At 50.3% G+C, this 17,117-nt stretch overlaps 1 protein-coding gene across 1 annotated transcript in view; it reads left to right on the top strand.

Moving 5' to 3' along the window:
- LOC144730123 (laminin subunit beta-2-like) overlaps positions 1 to 14,779 on the top strand; it is a 65,278-nt gene extending 50,499 nt beyond the window's left edge. Inside the window, exons 24-36 of the mRNA XM_078610694.1 lie at positions 495 to 715; positions 1,084 to 1,180; positions 1,878 to 2,104; positions 2,832 to 2,968; positions 3,646 to 3,830; positions 4,141 to 4,397; positions 4,871 to 5,074; positions 6,061 to 6,205; positions 7,108 to 7,315; positions 7,860 to 8,001; positions 8,583 to 8,759; positions 9,095 to 9,251; positions 10,284 to 14,779. Coding sequence (XP_078466820.1) covers positions 495 to 715; positions 1,084 to 1,180; positions 1,878 to 2,104; positions 2,832 to 2,968; positions 3,646 to 3,830; positions 4,141 to 4,397; positions 4,871 to 5,074; positions 6,061 to 6,205; positions 7,108 to 7,315; positions 7,860 to 8,001; positions 8,583 to 8,759; positions 9,095 to 9,251; positions 10,284 to 10,423 — 2,297 coding nt within the window. The 3' untranslated portion in view covers positions 10,424 to 14,779. The remainder of the gene's footprint in view (positions 1 to 494; positions 716 to 1,083; positions 1,181 to 1,877; positions 2,105 to 2,831; positions 2,969 to 3,645; positions 3,831 to 4,140; positions 4,398 to 4,870; positions 5,075 to 6,060; positions 6,206 to 7,107; positions 7,316 to 7,859; positions 8,002 to 8,582; positions 8,760 to 9,094; positions 9,252 to 10,283) is intronic.
- The last annotated feature ends 2,338 nt before the right edge of the window (positions 14,780 to 17,117 follow it).

Genomic DNA, 17,117 nt, shown 5'->3' with positions numbered 1-17,117 from the left:
ACGCACCTGAAAATAAATCAAACGGAATTTTTGATGTCCGGGGAAGATGGACAGGTTTCTCAGGATGGCAGACGGGTTTGCCACCTGTCCTGGGAAAACCAGGGGCAGGTGGTAAGATGTTAACTACCTCGCCTGGTATACAGGAGGTCGTGGGTTCTATCCCGACCCTGACGTCTGTATATTTTGAGTTTTGCATGTCCCTCTCCCCGTGGTCACGTGGATTTTTGCCCGGGTCTTCCAGGTTTTCCCTCCACACTTAGAGTCAACATGCATTTTTAGTATTTGGCTGCTATAAATTTCCACATGATGATAAGCCACTTCGTTGAGCTATCATTTGTGGCTTCTGAAAAAAGATGTACATAGCTCCGTGGGCCTTACCTAATAAAATAAAATAAAAAAAGTAATAGTTTAGTTTGTCTGTGCTGGACCCTACATGTGCACGATCGTTGCTGCTTGGCCCGTACCCTAACCCGCGCACGTTTGACTCTGCTCAGCCTGCAGCTGTATTGAGGCCGGCACGGAGCCCGCCAGCTGCCCTGGCGGTTCGCAGCCGTGCCGCTGCGACGCTCGCACCGGGCAGTGCCGGTGCCGGGCCGGCGTCGAGGGCAGCTCGTGCGACCGCTGCGCGCCGGGACACTGGGGCCTGGGGAGCAGCGGCGGCTGCCAACCGTGCGCCTGCAACCCGGCGAGGGCTCGCGGCCAGACCTGCAACCAGGTGAGGTGACCACGCCGGGGCCCACAGGACTCTTTAGCGATGATCGGCATGCCATGGGAATGCATACTTTCCGTCACTTGTTAAGGGCCGTCTACAGAGACGAGCGTTTCCACATTGCTCGTTGGGGCAGCAGCTGTGGGGGGATGAACGAGCGATTGAGTGATTGCGTGAGTGATCGAGTGAGTGATCAAATTGGTGAGTGATTGGTTGAGCGATTGCACGAGCGAATGCGTGAGCGAACGAGCGAGTGACTGAATTTGAGTGAGCGATTGAACAAGTGAGTAAATGTCTGAGCGATTGAGCGAATGAGGTGTGCGCGTAACTCACACCAAGTGGCCCCCCCGGTGTGTCCCTCCTCCCCATCCCAGGTGACCGGGCAGTGTGAGTGTCGCCCAGGGTTTGGAGGTCGCACGTGCGACGATTGTGGCCCCAACCACTGGGGGTCTCCCGATAAGGGATGCAAGCGTGAGTATCAGGGCCGCACAACCGGCTCCTCCTCCTCCCTCCCCCCACCCCCTATCCTCCTCCCTCCCTTGTCCGTAACCTGTTAAAGCCGTGACGCACTTGGGTGGCACTATCATGTTTTTCTATATTTTGAAGAGCTAAAGCCACACTGGGAATTCACCAATGCCTCTTCGACCATTAAGCACTGAGCGATTTCAAATTTGCGCACACTGTGCAAATTATTTTAGAAAATTATTCCCAATGCCGCCGTGGAATGTGTGAAAGGCTCTCTGCACCATTCATTCAAAACTTTATTCGAGAAAAAGAGTAAGCCATATGTGCCAGCGTCATGGTCCGAGTTCTGAGAAGGGGACTGAATGCTGGTGATCGAGCGAAAGTGACTGTAGTGAGTGCTGGTTCGTCGCTTCTATCAAGTGTCCGTCCGTGCGTTTGTGCAGCGTGTGACTTTGGGGAGTGGTAGTCTAGCCGAGTCTGATTCCTGCTCAAAGCCACCAACACCAGTGATGATTATCTGAACCGGTTCTGGGCCTCTCCTCGGAGGTCGACTCGGCCTCCAAGGAGTAGAGTGAGACAAAGGCGGCCGGGTGTGGTGCTGGCCACACAGCCCCTCATGGCCTTCATGCGCGCTCGCTTAACAGCACCTGCCCCGACAGTCCGTTAAAGGCTATACGGGTGATCTTCATCTTTGCCTTTGCAGCGTGCGACTGCCACCCCCAGGGCGGCACGTGCGACGCCGCGAGCGGGCGCTGCGTGTGCCGCGACGGCGTGACGGGCGCACGCTGCGACGCGTGCTCCCGCGGCGCGGCCGGCGACTTCCCGGCCTGCAAGCCGTGCCACGCGTGCTTCTCGTGGTGGGCGCGCAAGATCGAGGCCCTCTGCGCCCGCGCCACCGCCCTGCGGGACCGCGCCGAGAAGCTCGCCGACGTGAGAGCTTCCCACCCCTGCCCTCCACACGTCAAAACCAACCACCAATGAAACTTCGCGTGGAGACGTGTATTAAGAGACGGAATGACAACAACAACAAGATTTCCGGCTCCAAGGAGAATTGAGACGGTGCTTAGCTCCCATTTACAATCCTGAACCATTTGGGGAAATTCGACATTCCCATGACAGGGTCAGGTACGGGCGTAGGACAACCACTGTTGACTTCCCCCACAAAATGGTTTCTCATTTTATTGACCCCGGAGAGGTGATGGGCTGAGTCAATTCCTAAGCCAAGATTTGAATTTGCAGCAACCTTCCAATTGCTGAGTCAGTAAGAGTGACTGGGTCAGTCAGACTGACTGTGTCAGTCAGTCACAGCGCTCAGTTGAGTAATTTTCATTGTAGAGAGACAACAATTTTAGTACTCATTCTGACACCAGAAGGAACCAGGGGACCTATGGTGTCAACGATGAATTATATGCAACCTATTAAAAAATATACTTAGAAACATGCGTTGGAGAGTATTTGGCTGCAATACATTTCCACATGACAAGCCACTTGGCCACAAATGAGCTATCATATAGCTCGGTGGGCCTCACCTGGGAAAATAAAATTAGTTTAATATTTTTTTTTGCATTCGACAATCTCGGGGGCTACGTGCTCGCATGCACATCCATCGCGCGTCTCACCCCCTCCCCCCCCACAACCCCGTCTTGTCATGGACCAGACGGGGATCTCCGGCGCCTACGACGGCCGATTTGAGGAGCTGGAGAAGAAGCTGAAGGAGGCGCAGGACATCATCGCCAAAGGCAACGAGCGGCCCAGCGACGTTGCGCGCCTCGAGATGTTGCGCGACAACATCAGGTCAGAGGTCGCGCAGCAGAGGCGTGGTGCACCGGGGAGCCGCTGGGCGAAAACCAGCGGCTCCTCCGAATTAGCACCGTTAGCTACGTACGGTCCAAAATAAGTTCAACATACAAACGTAGCTATCGAGTTTGCAGGTGGTGCAACTGCACCGGAGCACCGTGGGGCCGGAAGAGGAGCCCAGGTTTTACAGTACGAAGAAGGAGGAAGGGAATTTGGACAGGAGGAGGGTAGCTTAATTTAGTTCCTTACGCCAGGTCCCATGCTACTGAGTTAATTGTGATTTACTCGGCTCTTTAGGGCTCAGTGTTAATTAAGGAAGCTACAGAGTGGGCAGGCAGTGCACCTGTACTGGGGCACCATGGGGCCAAAGAGGACCAGGTACTCACCTATGGCAAGTGGGGGAGACATTGGACCCGGGGGTGTTGGGTTTGCACCTCACAGCCAACCCACCCACACGTCTCCTCTCCTTGTCTGTCTCCTCGTGTCCTCCTCTCCTCCGCCTTCCCATCTCCTCTTCCCCCCTCCTCTCCCCATCCCCTCCTCCCTTCATCTCCAGCATCTCTTTCACTCCCTGTCTCTCTATCTCTCCGCCTTCCTGCCTTCGTGTCTACTCCTCTGTGCATCTCCCCCGTCTCCCTATCTCCCCGTCTCATCTCAACCGTCCCGCTGCGCAGGCGGCAGCTGGATCGTCTAACGCAGCTCGTCTCGGTGGCCGAGGCATCCGTGAAGTCTCTGCAGGGTCAGCGCGACCGCACCGACCTCGACCTGGACGCTCTGGAGCGCGACGCCCTGCGGCTGAACGCGTCGGCTGCCCTGGCCTACTCCAGGCTGCAGGGCATCCTCAACTCTGACTTCAGCGGTGAGCAAAGGGGCTCCTGCACCTCGCCCTGGCTCACACAAGCACACACGCACATACGCACACAGGCAAAGATAGAGATTCCCGCATCGTGAATCGAACACAAGGCTCGATATTTTAAACTAGCGACGAAATCCCAATACCTTTGGTGGGGGGGTGGGGGGGTGGGGGGATGGGGTGGGTACACCGGGACAGCCTTGCCCAAATTGCCCGGACAGTCGTGACCAAACCGGGACGTTTGGTGGCTTTGCCCACCATGCTGCGCAAGCCCCTCCGGTCCTTGCCTCCGCCCCGTCCACCGTCATGCACACAGGCGACTTCGACAGCATCCGGCGCTCGTGGCAAGACTCTCGCAACGCCCAGAAGCAGGCGGAGACGGCGGCCGGGGGACCGTCGGGGCCCGTGCGTGCCTCCCAGAAGGCCCGGCGGCGAGCGGAGGACCTGATGCGGCACGGCGGCGGCGCCCCCGGCGACCCGTCGCTGGCCGAGCGTCTCGCCAACAGCAAGAGGAGCCTGGACGAGCTGGACCGCGAGGTGGCGGCGCTGAGCGTCAAGCGCATCAACGAGAAGGTGCGGAGTGCCGTGGCGCGCGGCCCCCTGTGGCCAGAGGGGACCTGCCAGCGTGGATAACATTGTCGCTCTTTTATTGTTGCTACGACAGTGATTGATTGTTCAGGTGCTTCCTTGCCACTCGTTTATTTCTACTACCGCGGTGATTGATCTGTCACGCTCTTGTCACTTTTATTGCTGCTACTGCTCTGATTCCTGTCTGCAGCAATGGATGTTGCTGCTCTGCCCTTTGCTACCCACTGTGTAGGCCCTCGGCCAATAATACCTCTCATGCAAAGTAGTATTCAGGCTCAACCTTGCTCATCTTCCCAGATGGGTGATTTTAATCAGAGGCCATGTAAGGACTTTATGTGGTCCTCCACGTGCATAGTCACAGGTGCTTGTGCAGGTTGTAGGAGTTGTTTGACCATACTTCACCACGCTGGTCATGACGATCTCTCTCAACCGAATCGTCTCTCCCTCGCGCCCCACAGACGTGCGGCGCCCCCGGCGACCTGCCATGCTCCGAGTCGCGCTGCGGGGGCGGCGGCTGCCGGGACAGCGCGGGCCGGCCAGCGTGCGGGGGCCCCGGCTGCGGCGGGTCCCTGACGCTGGCGCAGGACTCGCTGGCGCGCGCCCACAACGCCGAGCTCGAGGTCAAGAGGGCGTCGGCAGAGCTCGACAAGATGGCCACTAAGGTGAGGCCCGTAAACTCCGGGGGACCCTGGTGCCCTTGTGTTTCCGGCGAATGTTTCTGTTTCCAGTAAAAAAAATTCCGCATGTTTGCTGTCGACGTCGCGTTGCATGACGAACAATCTATTCGGATCTGTCACAGAGCGGCGCGGCCTTTTGTGTCGGGGAATGGCCGAAGGAGTTGCACTGCCCTGCGAGAGTTCTGAGTCGATAATTCGTGTCGTGACGTGCAGCTGACAGGCACGATGAGGATGAAATTGGTGCGGGGAGGGGGTGTTACCATCTTTATTTTATTTTATTCTCAATCAGCCCTCAGAACTAAACACCAAGGGAATTTGGTCCTAAGGCGGCATGGCCCCGCTGTTTGTGAATGGCACACATGAGCAAAATAGACTCTTGCCCTAACCCTAACCTGGTGAAACCAGTCAACCAGCTTGTTACACTCTCCCTGACATGAACAAAATGATCAACCAGCGCCGAGTATCAACCGTTGTTTACTTTTTTGCTCGGCACCATACTCACTTGTATAAGTCACAGATGATAACACTTGGGATAGTCCGTAAGAATGAAAACTATTTGATAGAGATACCCTGGAGGTACAGCAACAACACAGCGCAGCCTTGTTGTCGTTCTCACCGCGACTCCATGCCAAACATCATCCCCAAAAACGTGGGAATGTACCTCCATGCTCGCGAACACGACTCGGGCTGTGTCCGTTTTTCTACACACGAGTCAACCAGGCCTTTGCACTAGCCCCTGGCAGGCATCCTGATTGCGTGGCGCTGGCCTCACCACACCTCCGTGTGCAGTGCTGGCCTCCAATAGTTGCCCCGTGAACAGTACTCGCCCGATCCCTGCGTCGGGGATGAAGGTGACCGTCTCCCTCTCTCGCTCTCTCTCCATCTCTGATTAGCACGGTTGGCTACGTACAGTGCAAAAGAAGTTCAACATACATACTGCGCGTGTCTGTGCCCACCCGCGTGGGGGGCAGGTGGCTGACGTGAAGCGCGAGGCGAGCGACATGCGCGACAAGGCGCAGCGCTCGCTCGACCGGGCACAGCAGAGCAAAGCCGGGATGGAGCACGCCGTGGCCGAGCTGCGGGACCTCATCGCCCGGATCAAGGAATTCCTCAACGGTTGGCATCGCCCACAATCCACCCCCACCCACCATCCCCAACTCTTCTCCCCCCCGATGCACTGAGACTTGGACCAGCTCACACCACTCTGTTGCAGAGCCCATATTTATCACCAAATCACCTGAATTGCCTCCAATTTGTATGTACTGTATTTTGAACTATTTTCGCACCGCACGTAGCCAACCGTGCTAATTGGAGGTGTGGGGAAGAACAACAAATTAAATGCAAAATTCAGTTCTAAACAGATGAGTTTTCCATCTAGATTTAAAAGTGCATAGCTCCGGTGGCTTCTTAATGTTGGAAGAAAGAGCATTCCAGACTGCTGCATTGCGTGTATCTGAATGCACGCAATCTTTGTTCGATGGCTAGTCAAAAGCCGCTGCTGCGAGGATGACCGGAGTTCCCGTGATGATTTATGCTTCTTGACGAGATCAGCAAGGTATTGCGGTTCATTTATGGCAAGCACTTTTGTGTGTAATGAGTGCGCAATGTTGCTTGGATGGGCAACCCGCGGCGAGTGGCGTGGGCCCTGTCAGTCAGTGGCGCACACCCAGCTTAACGCTTTGGAGGGAACAGATCGTGTTGAGAGATAAAATGTATTGCATATAAAATACATGTCGTTATGTCATATTAAATTTATGTAAACTGAAACAAACGTCATTAATTATCAATTACTTACTTCCAAATTAATTTCTGAAAGTCTCAAAAATGGTCCATGATGTTCTCCAGCCATGACAAAAAAAATAATCCTGAGTGGCATGAATGAAATGGGAATTGCTGTCCCGATTTTCCACCCTCTTCATCGCCAACGAATCGTGGGCCTCGGTCCAATTGCACCACCAGCACACTGAATAGCAATGTCACTAACGGGGGTGGGGTGGCGGTGTTTTACGGTTGCGCAGAGGAGGGCGCGGACCCGGAGAGCATCATGCTGGTGGCGAACAACGTCCTGAAGCTGGGGCTGCCCGTGACGCCCGGGGAGGCCGAGGCGCTGGCTCAGCAGATTCGCGACAGCGTGGCACGCCTCTCCGACGTCGACGCCATCCTGGCGCAGACGGCCAAGAACATGACCCTCGCCCAGCGCCTGCTCGCCGAAGCCAAAAAAGCCAAGTAAGATGCGTGATCTAACGTCGGTGGCGATTTTTTATTTTCTAATCCAAACCAAGTCCTGGGCCTCACCCCCCCTAAGTCCACTCGAGCGCCTAGTCCAGTGTGTAAGCATCAGTACTGGGGAGGCCAAGGCAGCTGGACGCGGTGTCTGACGCCACCACCCCATCGTGTGCCATGGCTGCCTTAATGGCTCATTGCTAACAGCACTTGCCTCGACAGCCTGCGGAGGCTATAAAGGGGATCTTTGTATTTGTGGGGTGGGGGAGCGTAGTGGTTAGCGCACTGTGCTACGAAGCTGGGTGACCCCGGTTCCATTTCCTCCATCGGGCTAAGATCAGTGGCAATTATCTCAACAGGTCCTGGGCCTCCCCTATGTTGACTCAGCCCCAATAATGAGTGACTAATGTAAATAAATCTACATTGGGGAGTCATAGACAGCTGGTTCTGGCCACATATCCACATCTTGCTTGCTCACAGGAATTACCCCAACAGCCTACAGAGGCTACACGGAGCGGGATTGTTCTTTGTCTCTGTGCTTGCACAGGGCGGATGCTGAGGCGGTGAAGCAGAAGACCGAGGAAGTCGTGCAAGCACTGCAGGAGGCCAACGACGCTCAGAGCGCGGCTCAGGCGGCCATCAACAACGCCCAACGCGACATTGACTCGGCAAAGGACCGCATTGATGAGGTGACGGGGGGGGAGCGGAGGGGGGGCAGTGGGTGGGGGAGGGAGGCACGGCATAGCATGGGGTACGTGGCCAGGATTGCTTCAGCCTGGTGACCACCTTCGGCTGGTGTCGGCTGATCCAAGGCCAAATATCAGTGACATAAAAATGTCTTGAGTGTAATGTAAATTGGCGTGACGTACAGGGATATTTCACTTCAAGGGCGTTATGCAACTGGCCTCTGACACTCACGGTAGACATTTCATTTGTGTAGTGTTCGGTTTGTTTTACACCCCGAATTTAATGCTGCTGAAGGCTCATCCTCCCTACTAACTTCTTCCAGTCTTTTCTATTATAGCTTCAAAAGTGCTGCTTTTTGCTGGCTGCTTGGCATTTTGGACCTTTGTTTGGGCCTGTGCTCAGCAACCGTGACATTCAACAAAACTCTTCCACGGGCCGTTCTCTAGAGCGGGGTGATGCAGCGCTTTGTGAGAGTAGCGGCCAACTCCAAGTGACTTGAACAGTCGCTTCCGACATCGTCATCGTCATTGTTATTGCTGAACAACGATGACCGAGGGTGGCCATCCCCCCATGTCCCTTGCAGGCAGGGAAGAAGGCTGGGGACGCGGGAGCGATATTGATGAATGCCATGGATCGTCTCACCAAGATGGCCGCCGACGTCCAAGCGCTCAAGGAGAAGGCCGCAGCCAATCAGCTGGCGGCCAAGGATGCCGCGACGCAGGCCGCCCAGGCGCGCGTCAACGCCGACGTCGCCGCAGATGTGTGTGACGAATGCGCAAACTTACCCCTGCCTAAGTTCCCATGGACGAAGTAAAAATAGTGTTGGGACGTTGTATTGCATAAGGACTGGTTTGAGAGCTAGAGCGAAATGTACAATAGGCAAACGCAGATCGTGTGTGGCTCGTTCTGTTCAGCGCTTCACTCGTGTTTTAGGGTTCGTTTCACCAGGCTCAGTATTTCAAGAAATTCTGTTGCTCTGCTACAGAGCAGCAACCTCGCCTCGTGATGAACCACAGCCGTAGAACCGGTATCACCTTGCACCCCGGTAATGGTCTACTCATCGTCACTTGTGCGTGCATGCATGCGCGTGTGCAGGAGCTGCAAGAAGTGAAGGATAAATTTAAAGAAATGCAAGGGCTGATGAATTCGCGGTACAATGGCAGCGACAAGGCCAGGGAGCGCGCCGAGAAGCTGCACGACCAGGCATCTCAGCTGCTCCAGGACGTGCAGGACAAGATGAAGCGGCTTAATGGTAAACACACGAGTACATTCACACAAAGGCAAAGATCCCTCGTATAGCCTTTATCAAACTGTTGGGGCAAGTGCACACGATGGGGTGAGTGGCCAGCACCATGCCCGGCGACCTTTGTCTCCCTCGTGGCAATGTTTCTCAACATCTTACAAGGTACTCAATTGAGCTTGAGTCACCCTAAATGAGGCCCAGGACACTGGTGTTGGCCATGAACGGGAATTTAACTTGGTTCGTCGCGGAGAGCGCTAACCATTACACTACCGCTCCCCACACCATCACCATGACAACCAATGTGACTACAACCACACCAACAACAACAACCGTCGTATGCCACTAAGTGGTGGTGGCATCACCACAACGCCAGTGCCAGGCCAGGTGCATTTTGAGGCCATGTGAAGTGTCAAAGGCTTGCTGACAGGTCATGGGACAGATCCATTATATCATGGGTTGTCTGACTGAGATGACTGGAAGATGCACCACCGGTGCTCCCTTTCGTATTTTCGCCGCCTGGTGCTCCACTCGCTGTTGTGAGCGTCGCTCCTCTGCCCTCTATTGTTGTTAGAGGGCGACTGCTTCCAACTGTCCAGTAGCGTCCTTCACTCACCTCTTCCTCCCACAATCCAGCCTGGTTAAACCCAGGATGGGTCATAGGTAGGCCAGCTTGATCAAGTCAAACCGGCACAGATGTTCCATTAGAGGAGTCCAGGTTTCGCACGTGTATAGAAGGAAGGGCATAATTTTGGCCGAGAAGACCCAAGATGTCATGTGGAGCGCAGGCCAGGTAGCTTCCACACCTCGGAGCTGAAGAAAATATATTGCTGCTCGACTAATACAGAGTTAAACCTCTTCTGCCAACCTGGAGCTGGCCATAAGTACACTGCGCAGGTATGGAAACGTCTGCACTCTCTCCACAGCTGCCCCATCTGCCTCATGGGATTTGGCCAGGGGATGAAATAGATGGCCTGTCCCCCTATAAGGAGCAAACACACACTCATGCCCTCATCTCACTCCGTGCCCTCCCTCTCTCTGCAGACTTGGAGAAGCTGCTGGAATCGCAGGCTGACAAACTGGTGGATGCTACCGGCAAGCTGGATGGCCTAGAGGAAAGGGCCTCCAAACTGCAGAAGGAAATCAGCAAAAGGGTGCAGCACTACTTTGCGTGCCAGAACTGAGTGCGCAAGTCCAATGACAACGACATCACCACTCCTGGTTCTCTCAAAGTAAGGGAGACAGGAGAGAGGAGAACCACCCCCACCCCTCCTTCAGCTGTGCGTGTCACGCCATGAGGCCCGTGGGCTTGCAAAATTACATTCAGCACTTAGGTCGGAGTTTGGACTCTTCCATCCTTTCAACACCCAAAGAGAGTGGTGTAGTGTGGTTGGCATAGGCCCTGATTCAAGGAATGAAATGGACTCACTCCCGTCTGTAAAAATGTTACCCCCCTCTGTTCATAACCCGGCAACTGGGCCTCTCTGGCCCGTGAATCCTGGTGCTCTTGCACCACCTGCACACTCGATAGCTAGAACCGCTAGTCTCTGGGTCTCCACGTAAATATTTGGGTCTCTGTGTAATCTGTGGATTTATCTGTGAGTCGGTGATGGCCGAGCTGAGACCATTAACTCGCAATGCCTGAGAATATGGCTTAATCACAACTCAAGCTATGCGTGTCTGTGGATGTCCGTGCGAGTCTTCATGGCAGTGCAAGGAATTAAAATGTGGGCGCTGCCCCAGCTGGAAAATTGCCACCTGTCTCTTCACCTGGGCTCCATTTGGTCTGTTGGCCCGACGCAGCTGCACCCCCTGCGCACTCTGTAGCTCTGCTGCTGTTTGTTTAGTTTTGCCTTATCGCTGTGATACGCTCTTTGTTACAGTTACCAGGTTTCCAATTCCATTTTTTCTTCTACGAATAAGTGTCAATTGTTATTCTCAGAAAGGATGTTTGGAAAATCGATACGGTGAATACAAATGTACACGTCCTTCCCAAACATGTGTCCTACTCACAGACGGGGGGAATTATGTTCACGTAACTGATCTTTTTTTCACAAACGCATTTAGGATGCATTCAATGAGTGTTGTGGTGCACTCCAGGTGATTTGGCCCACGGAATTCATAATATAATGGTGATACACACCGAGTAACCAACATAACAAGAAAACAATTCACATTTTAAGCCACTTCATCATAAATGCATTTATTCAAATTTGCTTTATTTCCATATATATTTGTGTTAATATGTTTCAAACAACATGTAAAAACGTGTCAAAAAATTACTTGGCCCTAAAACAGGAGGACCACAATGCAGTCATTCAGGAACTGATGACGGATTTTGCATGATGCACAAAAGCGGAGTTCTTTTTCTAATCGTTTCTGTGCGTTGTTTGAAACTCATGGTTTTCCATCATATACTATATTTCTGTTATGATGGGTTTTTCATCATTTACAGATTTGGTTAATCTCTACGCTCATCTTCAGTGGGATATTTTTTTGAGGAGGACAATAATAATACCCAAGAAGTATTCATTGAGTATCAAGACTCTTTTCCGTAAGAGTCCTGCATTGGGATGTATGACCGATACAATTGTTAATGTTTGGCCATTATCATGATTACAAATAAGTATCTGACATGTGTGAGAAAACGTATCAATTTTCCTGACTATTTTATACTGAAATAAAGAGCACTTATCTCAACAAGAAATTCAAATGAAAACCCAGTGATAGCCATGCTGTCGTCCGCTTTTGGATATCTTGCCACTTATTCAATCGTGTTTGTTAACCTGACATTTGGAAGTACCTACAGTTCACTCTCAATTATCCGTGGGCAGATTATCCAGGTTGAGGTTTGAAGCTTGCTATTTTCAATTACACTCTGGTTTAAGTATTAACTTCCCCCTCACTCATCCCAGGGTCAGTGACTAAGTGCTCAATTGTGACCGCAAAAATGTTGCCAAGTAAACTGCTGACTTTAAGATGCAATAAAAAAGAGGACACGAAGCACTCCTTCACCCCTATCTTGCATATGGCCCAGCCATAGCACGGTTGCCGTTTGTTACAGAGGTTCAAGGTTCGAATCCAGCGGCCGCCCTGATTATTACTGCGGTGGGTAATGACGATAATAATACTACGCGCCGTCTGCTTCGCTCGCAGTGCATGTTAAAGATCACCCAACGTCATTAGCAAGAGTAGGCCATTGTGTAGACTGTTGTGTGCTGTCAGGCATGGCATTTGAAACAAATGACAAGTTCTAGATTTGAAGCTTTCGTGACTGCAATGATTCATATTCTTAGGTTTTTTCGGTAAAGTCACATAGGTTTTTACCTACGTGACTTTACCGAAAAAACCTAAGAATAGAAATGACAAGTTTATTAAATCCACCTCTTCCCACCTCGGTTCACCAAACAGTATAAATTGGTTCACGACAGTTAGTTTATCGGCAGGTCACATGTGGTGGGGTAAAGTGTGTGTGGGTACGTCCGCCTTTTCCAAAACATCTGGAGAGCATGGAACAGTAGGCCAAATACCCCCGAGAGGGGCACTCTGGAGCTCTCTCTCCTATTACCCCGGATAATCGAGAGTTAACACTACAGAACGTCAGAGTTAAGATGAAAGCTTTCCGCCAGACCCACTTTCCCAGAAACTTTGTGAGCGGTGGTGCTGAATCTGTAATGGCGCTTACGTTCTTACCTTGGTGCTCCCATAAACACGGGCCTCCCAATAAACATGCATCTTCGAGCCAACGTTTGCATGTTTACTGGGCTGTATGCTTAAGTACAGAAATGCATAGGAAGTTAGTACACTTTCCTAACATTGCCACTTCATTAGAGTTAAATATGCAAGAAGGGCTATTTCAGAAGAGATTTCCATCTTATGAGTGAGTTTTGTACCGGTAAGGCAGTTTGTCATACCCAAAATGGATCAGGCCTTGCTGTTAAGGCTGTAGATGTGCACTAATCTTTGCAATTGTGTAAAATTCACTACGTGTCAGGAAATCGACATCAAAATCCACTGGGTCCCACTTTGAATTGTGGAATGTCAGGCCAAGACACGGCTGCCCAGATGTTGCCCAATGTCAGGCCCTGTAATATCACTGTTTTGTAAACAGTAATACAGTTATAGATTACCTATAAAACCATGTATCCAATTTATTATGATTGAAAACAAGTATTTGGAGACTAATTTGTCTAAAACTGAATTGTTACTTTTTAAAATTATTTAGCCGAGTCTTAACACCCTTTTTCACGAGGGTCCTGCTACATTGGAGTGGTTGACCCATTCTATTTAAAATGTTTGCCTTTGTGTGCGAGGAAACCGGCGAAAACCCAGAGAAAACCCATGTATACCAGAGGGTGACACTCAATGCTGCCTTCTTTTGGCCACCTCACAGCCCAATCTCTCCAACAGCTGGCAAGAACTGATGTCACTCATTCATGCATCCAAAATCTGACATGAACGGGCACATTTAGGGTGATTTGGTCTTAGACAACCACACTAGAGTACTTGGGCATAATCTGCAGCTGCTGAGAAATGGCCATTGCTTTTTAATGACTGTACCCTACCGTGATAGTATAACTACGTCTATGGATCCAAAACCATTTACAAAGTGACCCTGTACCACCAAGTTTCCGAGATGCTACTGGACATCTGTGAAAAAGAGCTTTATAGCTCATAAGATTCCTCCAGTATAAATAAATACACTGTATTATGATTCTGATTCCTCCTAACCCACTACGTTTGTTTAATCTCCTGCATTCAAATTAAGTTGTTACACACTGCAAGCACCTGCTTGTTTGTAAACAATTTCCCACATAACGTAGAGAGTGCTGATTAAAATCCAGATAATTTCTAATTAATAATTATTCACATCCTTTTATCATTCTACGGCTGGATGAACGGTTCCCCATGCCATGTTGGTCATGGAGGGTTTTTTGTTATTAAATACTAAACTCCACCAGGCCGGTCGTTGCGGGTTTGTGAATGTGGGTGCCCAGTGCCGATTTGGATAACAATCGCCCGCTCTGTTAGTCATGGTCAGAAATCAAACTCAGGTCGTCAGGTTCACAGTGCAGTGCGTAAAATTTTGAAATATCCCCCCCCCTCCTCTCACCCAATGAAGATTGATGATCTTAATTTGAATCTGTGGTTTCTACTCGTTTACCAGCGAAATGCGTTTACCAATCATCAGGTATGTGCAGCGTGAAACAGTTTGTGTTTAAGCAGCACATTTGATTTTGAGTTGGGGGAAAAGCTGCCTTATTATTAGCTCGTCAGAATGACTGCTTTTGAACGTTTCCGGTGATTCTGGAATGACTGAAGTGCAGTCGTTGTTTTTGTTTGATCCTTCGACAAGTACACACAAGTACCTGCAATGCGCAGGTGGGTGTCCATGGTGACGGTACTAATGTATGTATGCATGCATCAACCCTCGCACTGTGTGGCGTTATTGGTGATATATAGCACTGGGATTACAGTCTGTTATAAAGGCTAAAGTTTAATAAATGTAATAAAACTTTTGTTTTATGTTTCATAAAATACTTCATGTGCAGGTGATGCTTTTATATGTTTTCAAATTGTGTGCATCTTGGATGAATTGAGGAAAATGTCAATTGTACAGATTTGTGCACCATAAACCAACCATCATCTCTCACAGCCACGGTCAATCCACTGATGGATGAAGCCCTTGCCAAACAAGCCACCATCTCGTGATCCTGCGATGTGTAATAATTGATATTCTGCTCAAGAGTTGATTTAATCGCTCCGTCTCTTCAGTGGACATTCTCTCGGATACATTCCTCTCGTTCGCCAGCCTCCGCTGGGTCATTATTCTTGACCATCAGCCATCATCGATTCAAGCGATGCGTCCCACCCAAGCCCACATACGTTTCTTTAAAGTCAATAGAAGTTCTTAAATTGTATATATAATGTGCATGCCATTAGAAAATCCTATTATCCATGCCCAGCCGCAAAAAAATACTGATATCCATTCAGTTATTCCATGGATCGATGCGAATGATGAATTTGCCTGCCACTTCCGGGTCACTCATGATATTTTGGAAGGGGGGAAAACATGAATCCATCGGTGTACCGAGTTTTTCGCAGATTAGGGCCATGGAAAATCTGAGACGTGCATAGGCACCCACGAACAATTGGAGTTTTACTCCCGATGACTACAGTATTCATGAAGCCAAGTCAGATGTTAACTTTTGGAATGACTGGATACGTATCCCAGTAAGCATGCAACTTTGACCCAACGTTGGTCTAATGCTCAACCAACATTTGCCCAATGTCAAACAAACGTTGGCTCAACGACTGCATGTTTCCTAGAATCTTGTAAACTCAGGACATTACAATGCACATTGTATTACTTAAAGTGTCTATAAAAAGAGGACTTTAAGCCGAAACGGGCCCTCGCCTGATCATCTTATCTATCATTTGTAGCCATATTCTATCCACTGCTGGATTGAAGTCTACTATCACCATAACGATACGTATAATGGCATTGTCTGTCAACAATGTTAAACCCAAATGCCTGCGGGTGTTCTTTAAAATGTTTTACAGCATAAAGCGCGTAGAGTACTGCATTATGAATTACATAAAGATGCACTTCATCGTCCGTACGGCTGTGGTAGACGCAGAGCAACACCTACAATATCACATTCAGGTGGTGAAGCCCCAGAGTGCATCGCCGTAATGTCTCCTTCGTATTTGTGGATCAGCCAGTCGTTGAGCCAATGTTGTTACGGCCTGTTCTGGATGAACACAGTCGCACACTCCTGGAGAGTTGGTTTTATTTTCCCATTTGGGCATCTGTCATGGTTTTTGCAGATGCGGTTTAAGGTGGACCATGAGCTTCGTGAAAGATCAAAGATGCACTCATGTCCTGCAATACATTCTTTCATTCTTATGGTGGCTACGAATGTTGGGTTCATGGGTCACGCTTTTTTTTAAGTTGCGGTGTGTTTTTTGGGTGGAATGTTTCATCTGTATAATCCCACGGTCAACAATACATTTGGTTGTGTAAATTACAACTTAACCCATTGTTTTTATCGTCAGCTGCTATTTATCCACTGCTGGATGGTTGCCCCACACCCGCCTTTGCCAGTCTATACATCCACCGCAATTGGTAACATTCCTATCAACCCATACTACGGATTACCCGTATTCTTGTACAGGGAAATTGAGTTTTCAGGTCCATACGGCGTACAGCCGTTTCCATACGGGTAGAAATATAAAAAACATATCTATTTGCGTTTTTCCCTTGTGATGGGACTTTGTAGGGTGAACGTTGAGATTTATAAGGGGCACGGGGTGACCAATAAGGTCTGAATTGGTCTGTAATAAGGTAGGGCACTAATAAGGGGTTGACAGGAATGTTTTAAAATATGGTGACGTCGCGGGCGATTTATATGCTAGAGGACCAATACCCGAAACGTCGCCTTATATATTTCATGGTATAGTTGCTGGCGTTTTTATGCGGTAAAATATTAAGGTGAATATTTCTATCCACAAATATGGTGTCTTGGTTGTGCAATGTCATTTATTTTTTGCGGGCACGTAATTTTAGAATAATGGAGAGTTTAGACGGCGAAGTGACGGCTGGATATTTAATATTACTGTACAGCATTGCCGAGGGAGGGGGCGTTGTATAAGAGGTGCAATTATAATATGCAATCTATTTGTAAGGCGCTTGTGTGAACGGTGACTTTCATATCGTGGGAATTTGTGATTTTATTTCGCGAGAATCTCGTTAGTGGCGCCTTCAGATCCCTGCAAAATGGCGGCCTCACCCATTCACAACCCCCGCGCACTGGCGGCGAGATCGCGCCTCGCGGTGGCCGCAAAAGCCACGGGCCGCCGTCACTCGTGGCTCTC

The sequence above is a fragment of the Lampetra planeri genome, chromosome 34 (assembly GCF_965212315.1).
Source record: "Lampetra planeri chromosome 34, kcLamPlan1.2.h2, whole genome shotgun sequence".
Taxonomy (NCBI): domain Eukaryota; kingdom Metazoa; phylum Chordata; class Hyperoartia; order Petromyzontiformes; family Petromyzontidae; genus Lampetra; species Lampetra planeri.
The sequence above is the reverse complement of the archived record's forward strand: the minus strand, read 5'-3'. Positions and strand labels throughout refer to the sequence as shown.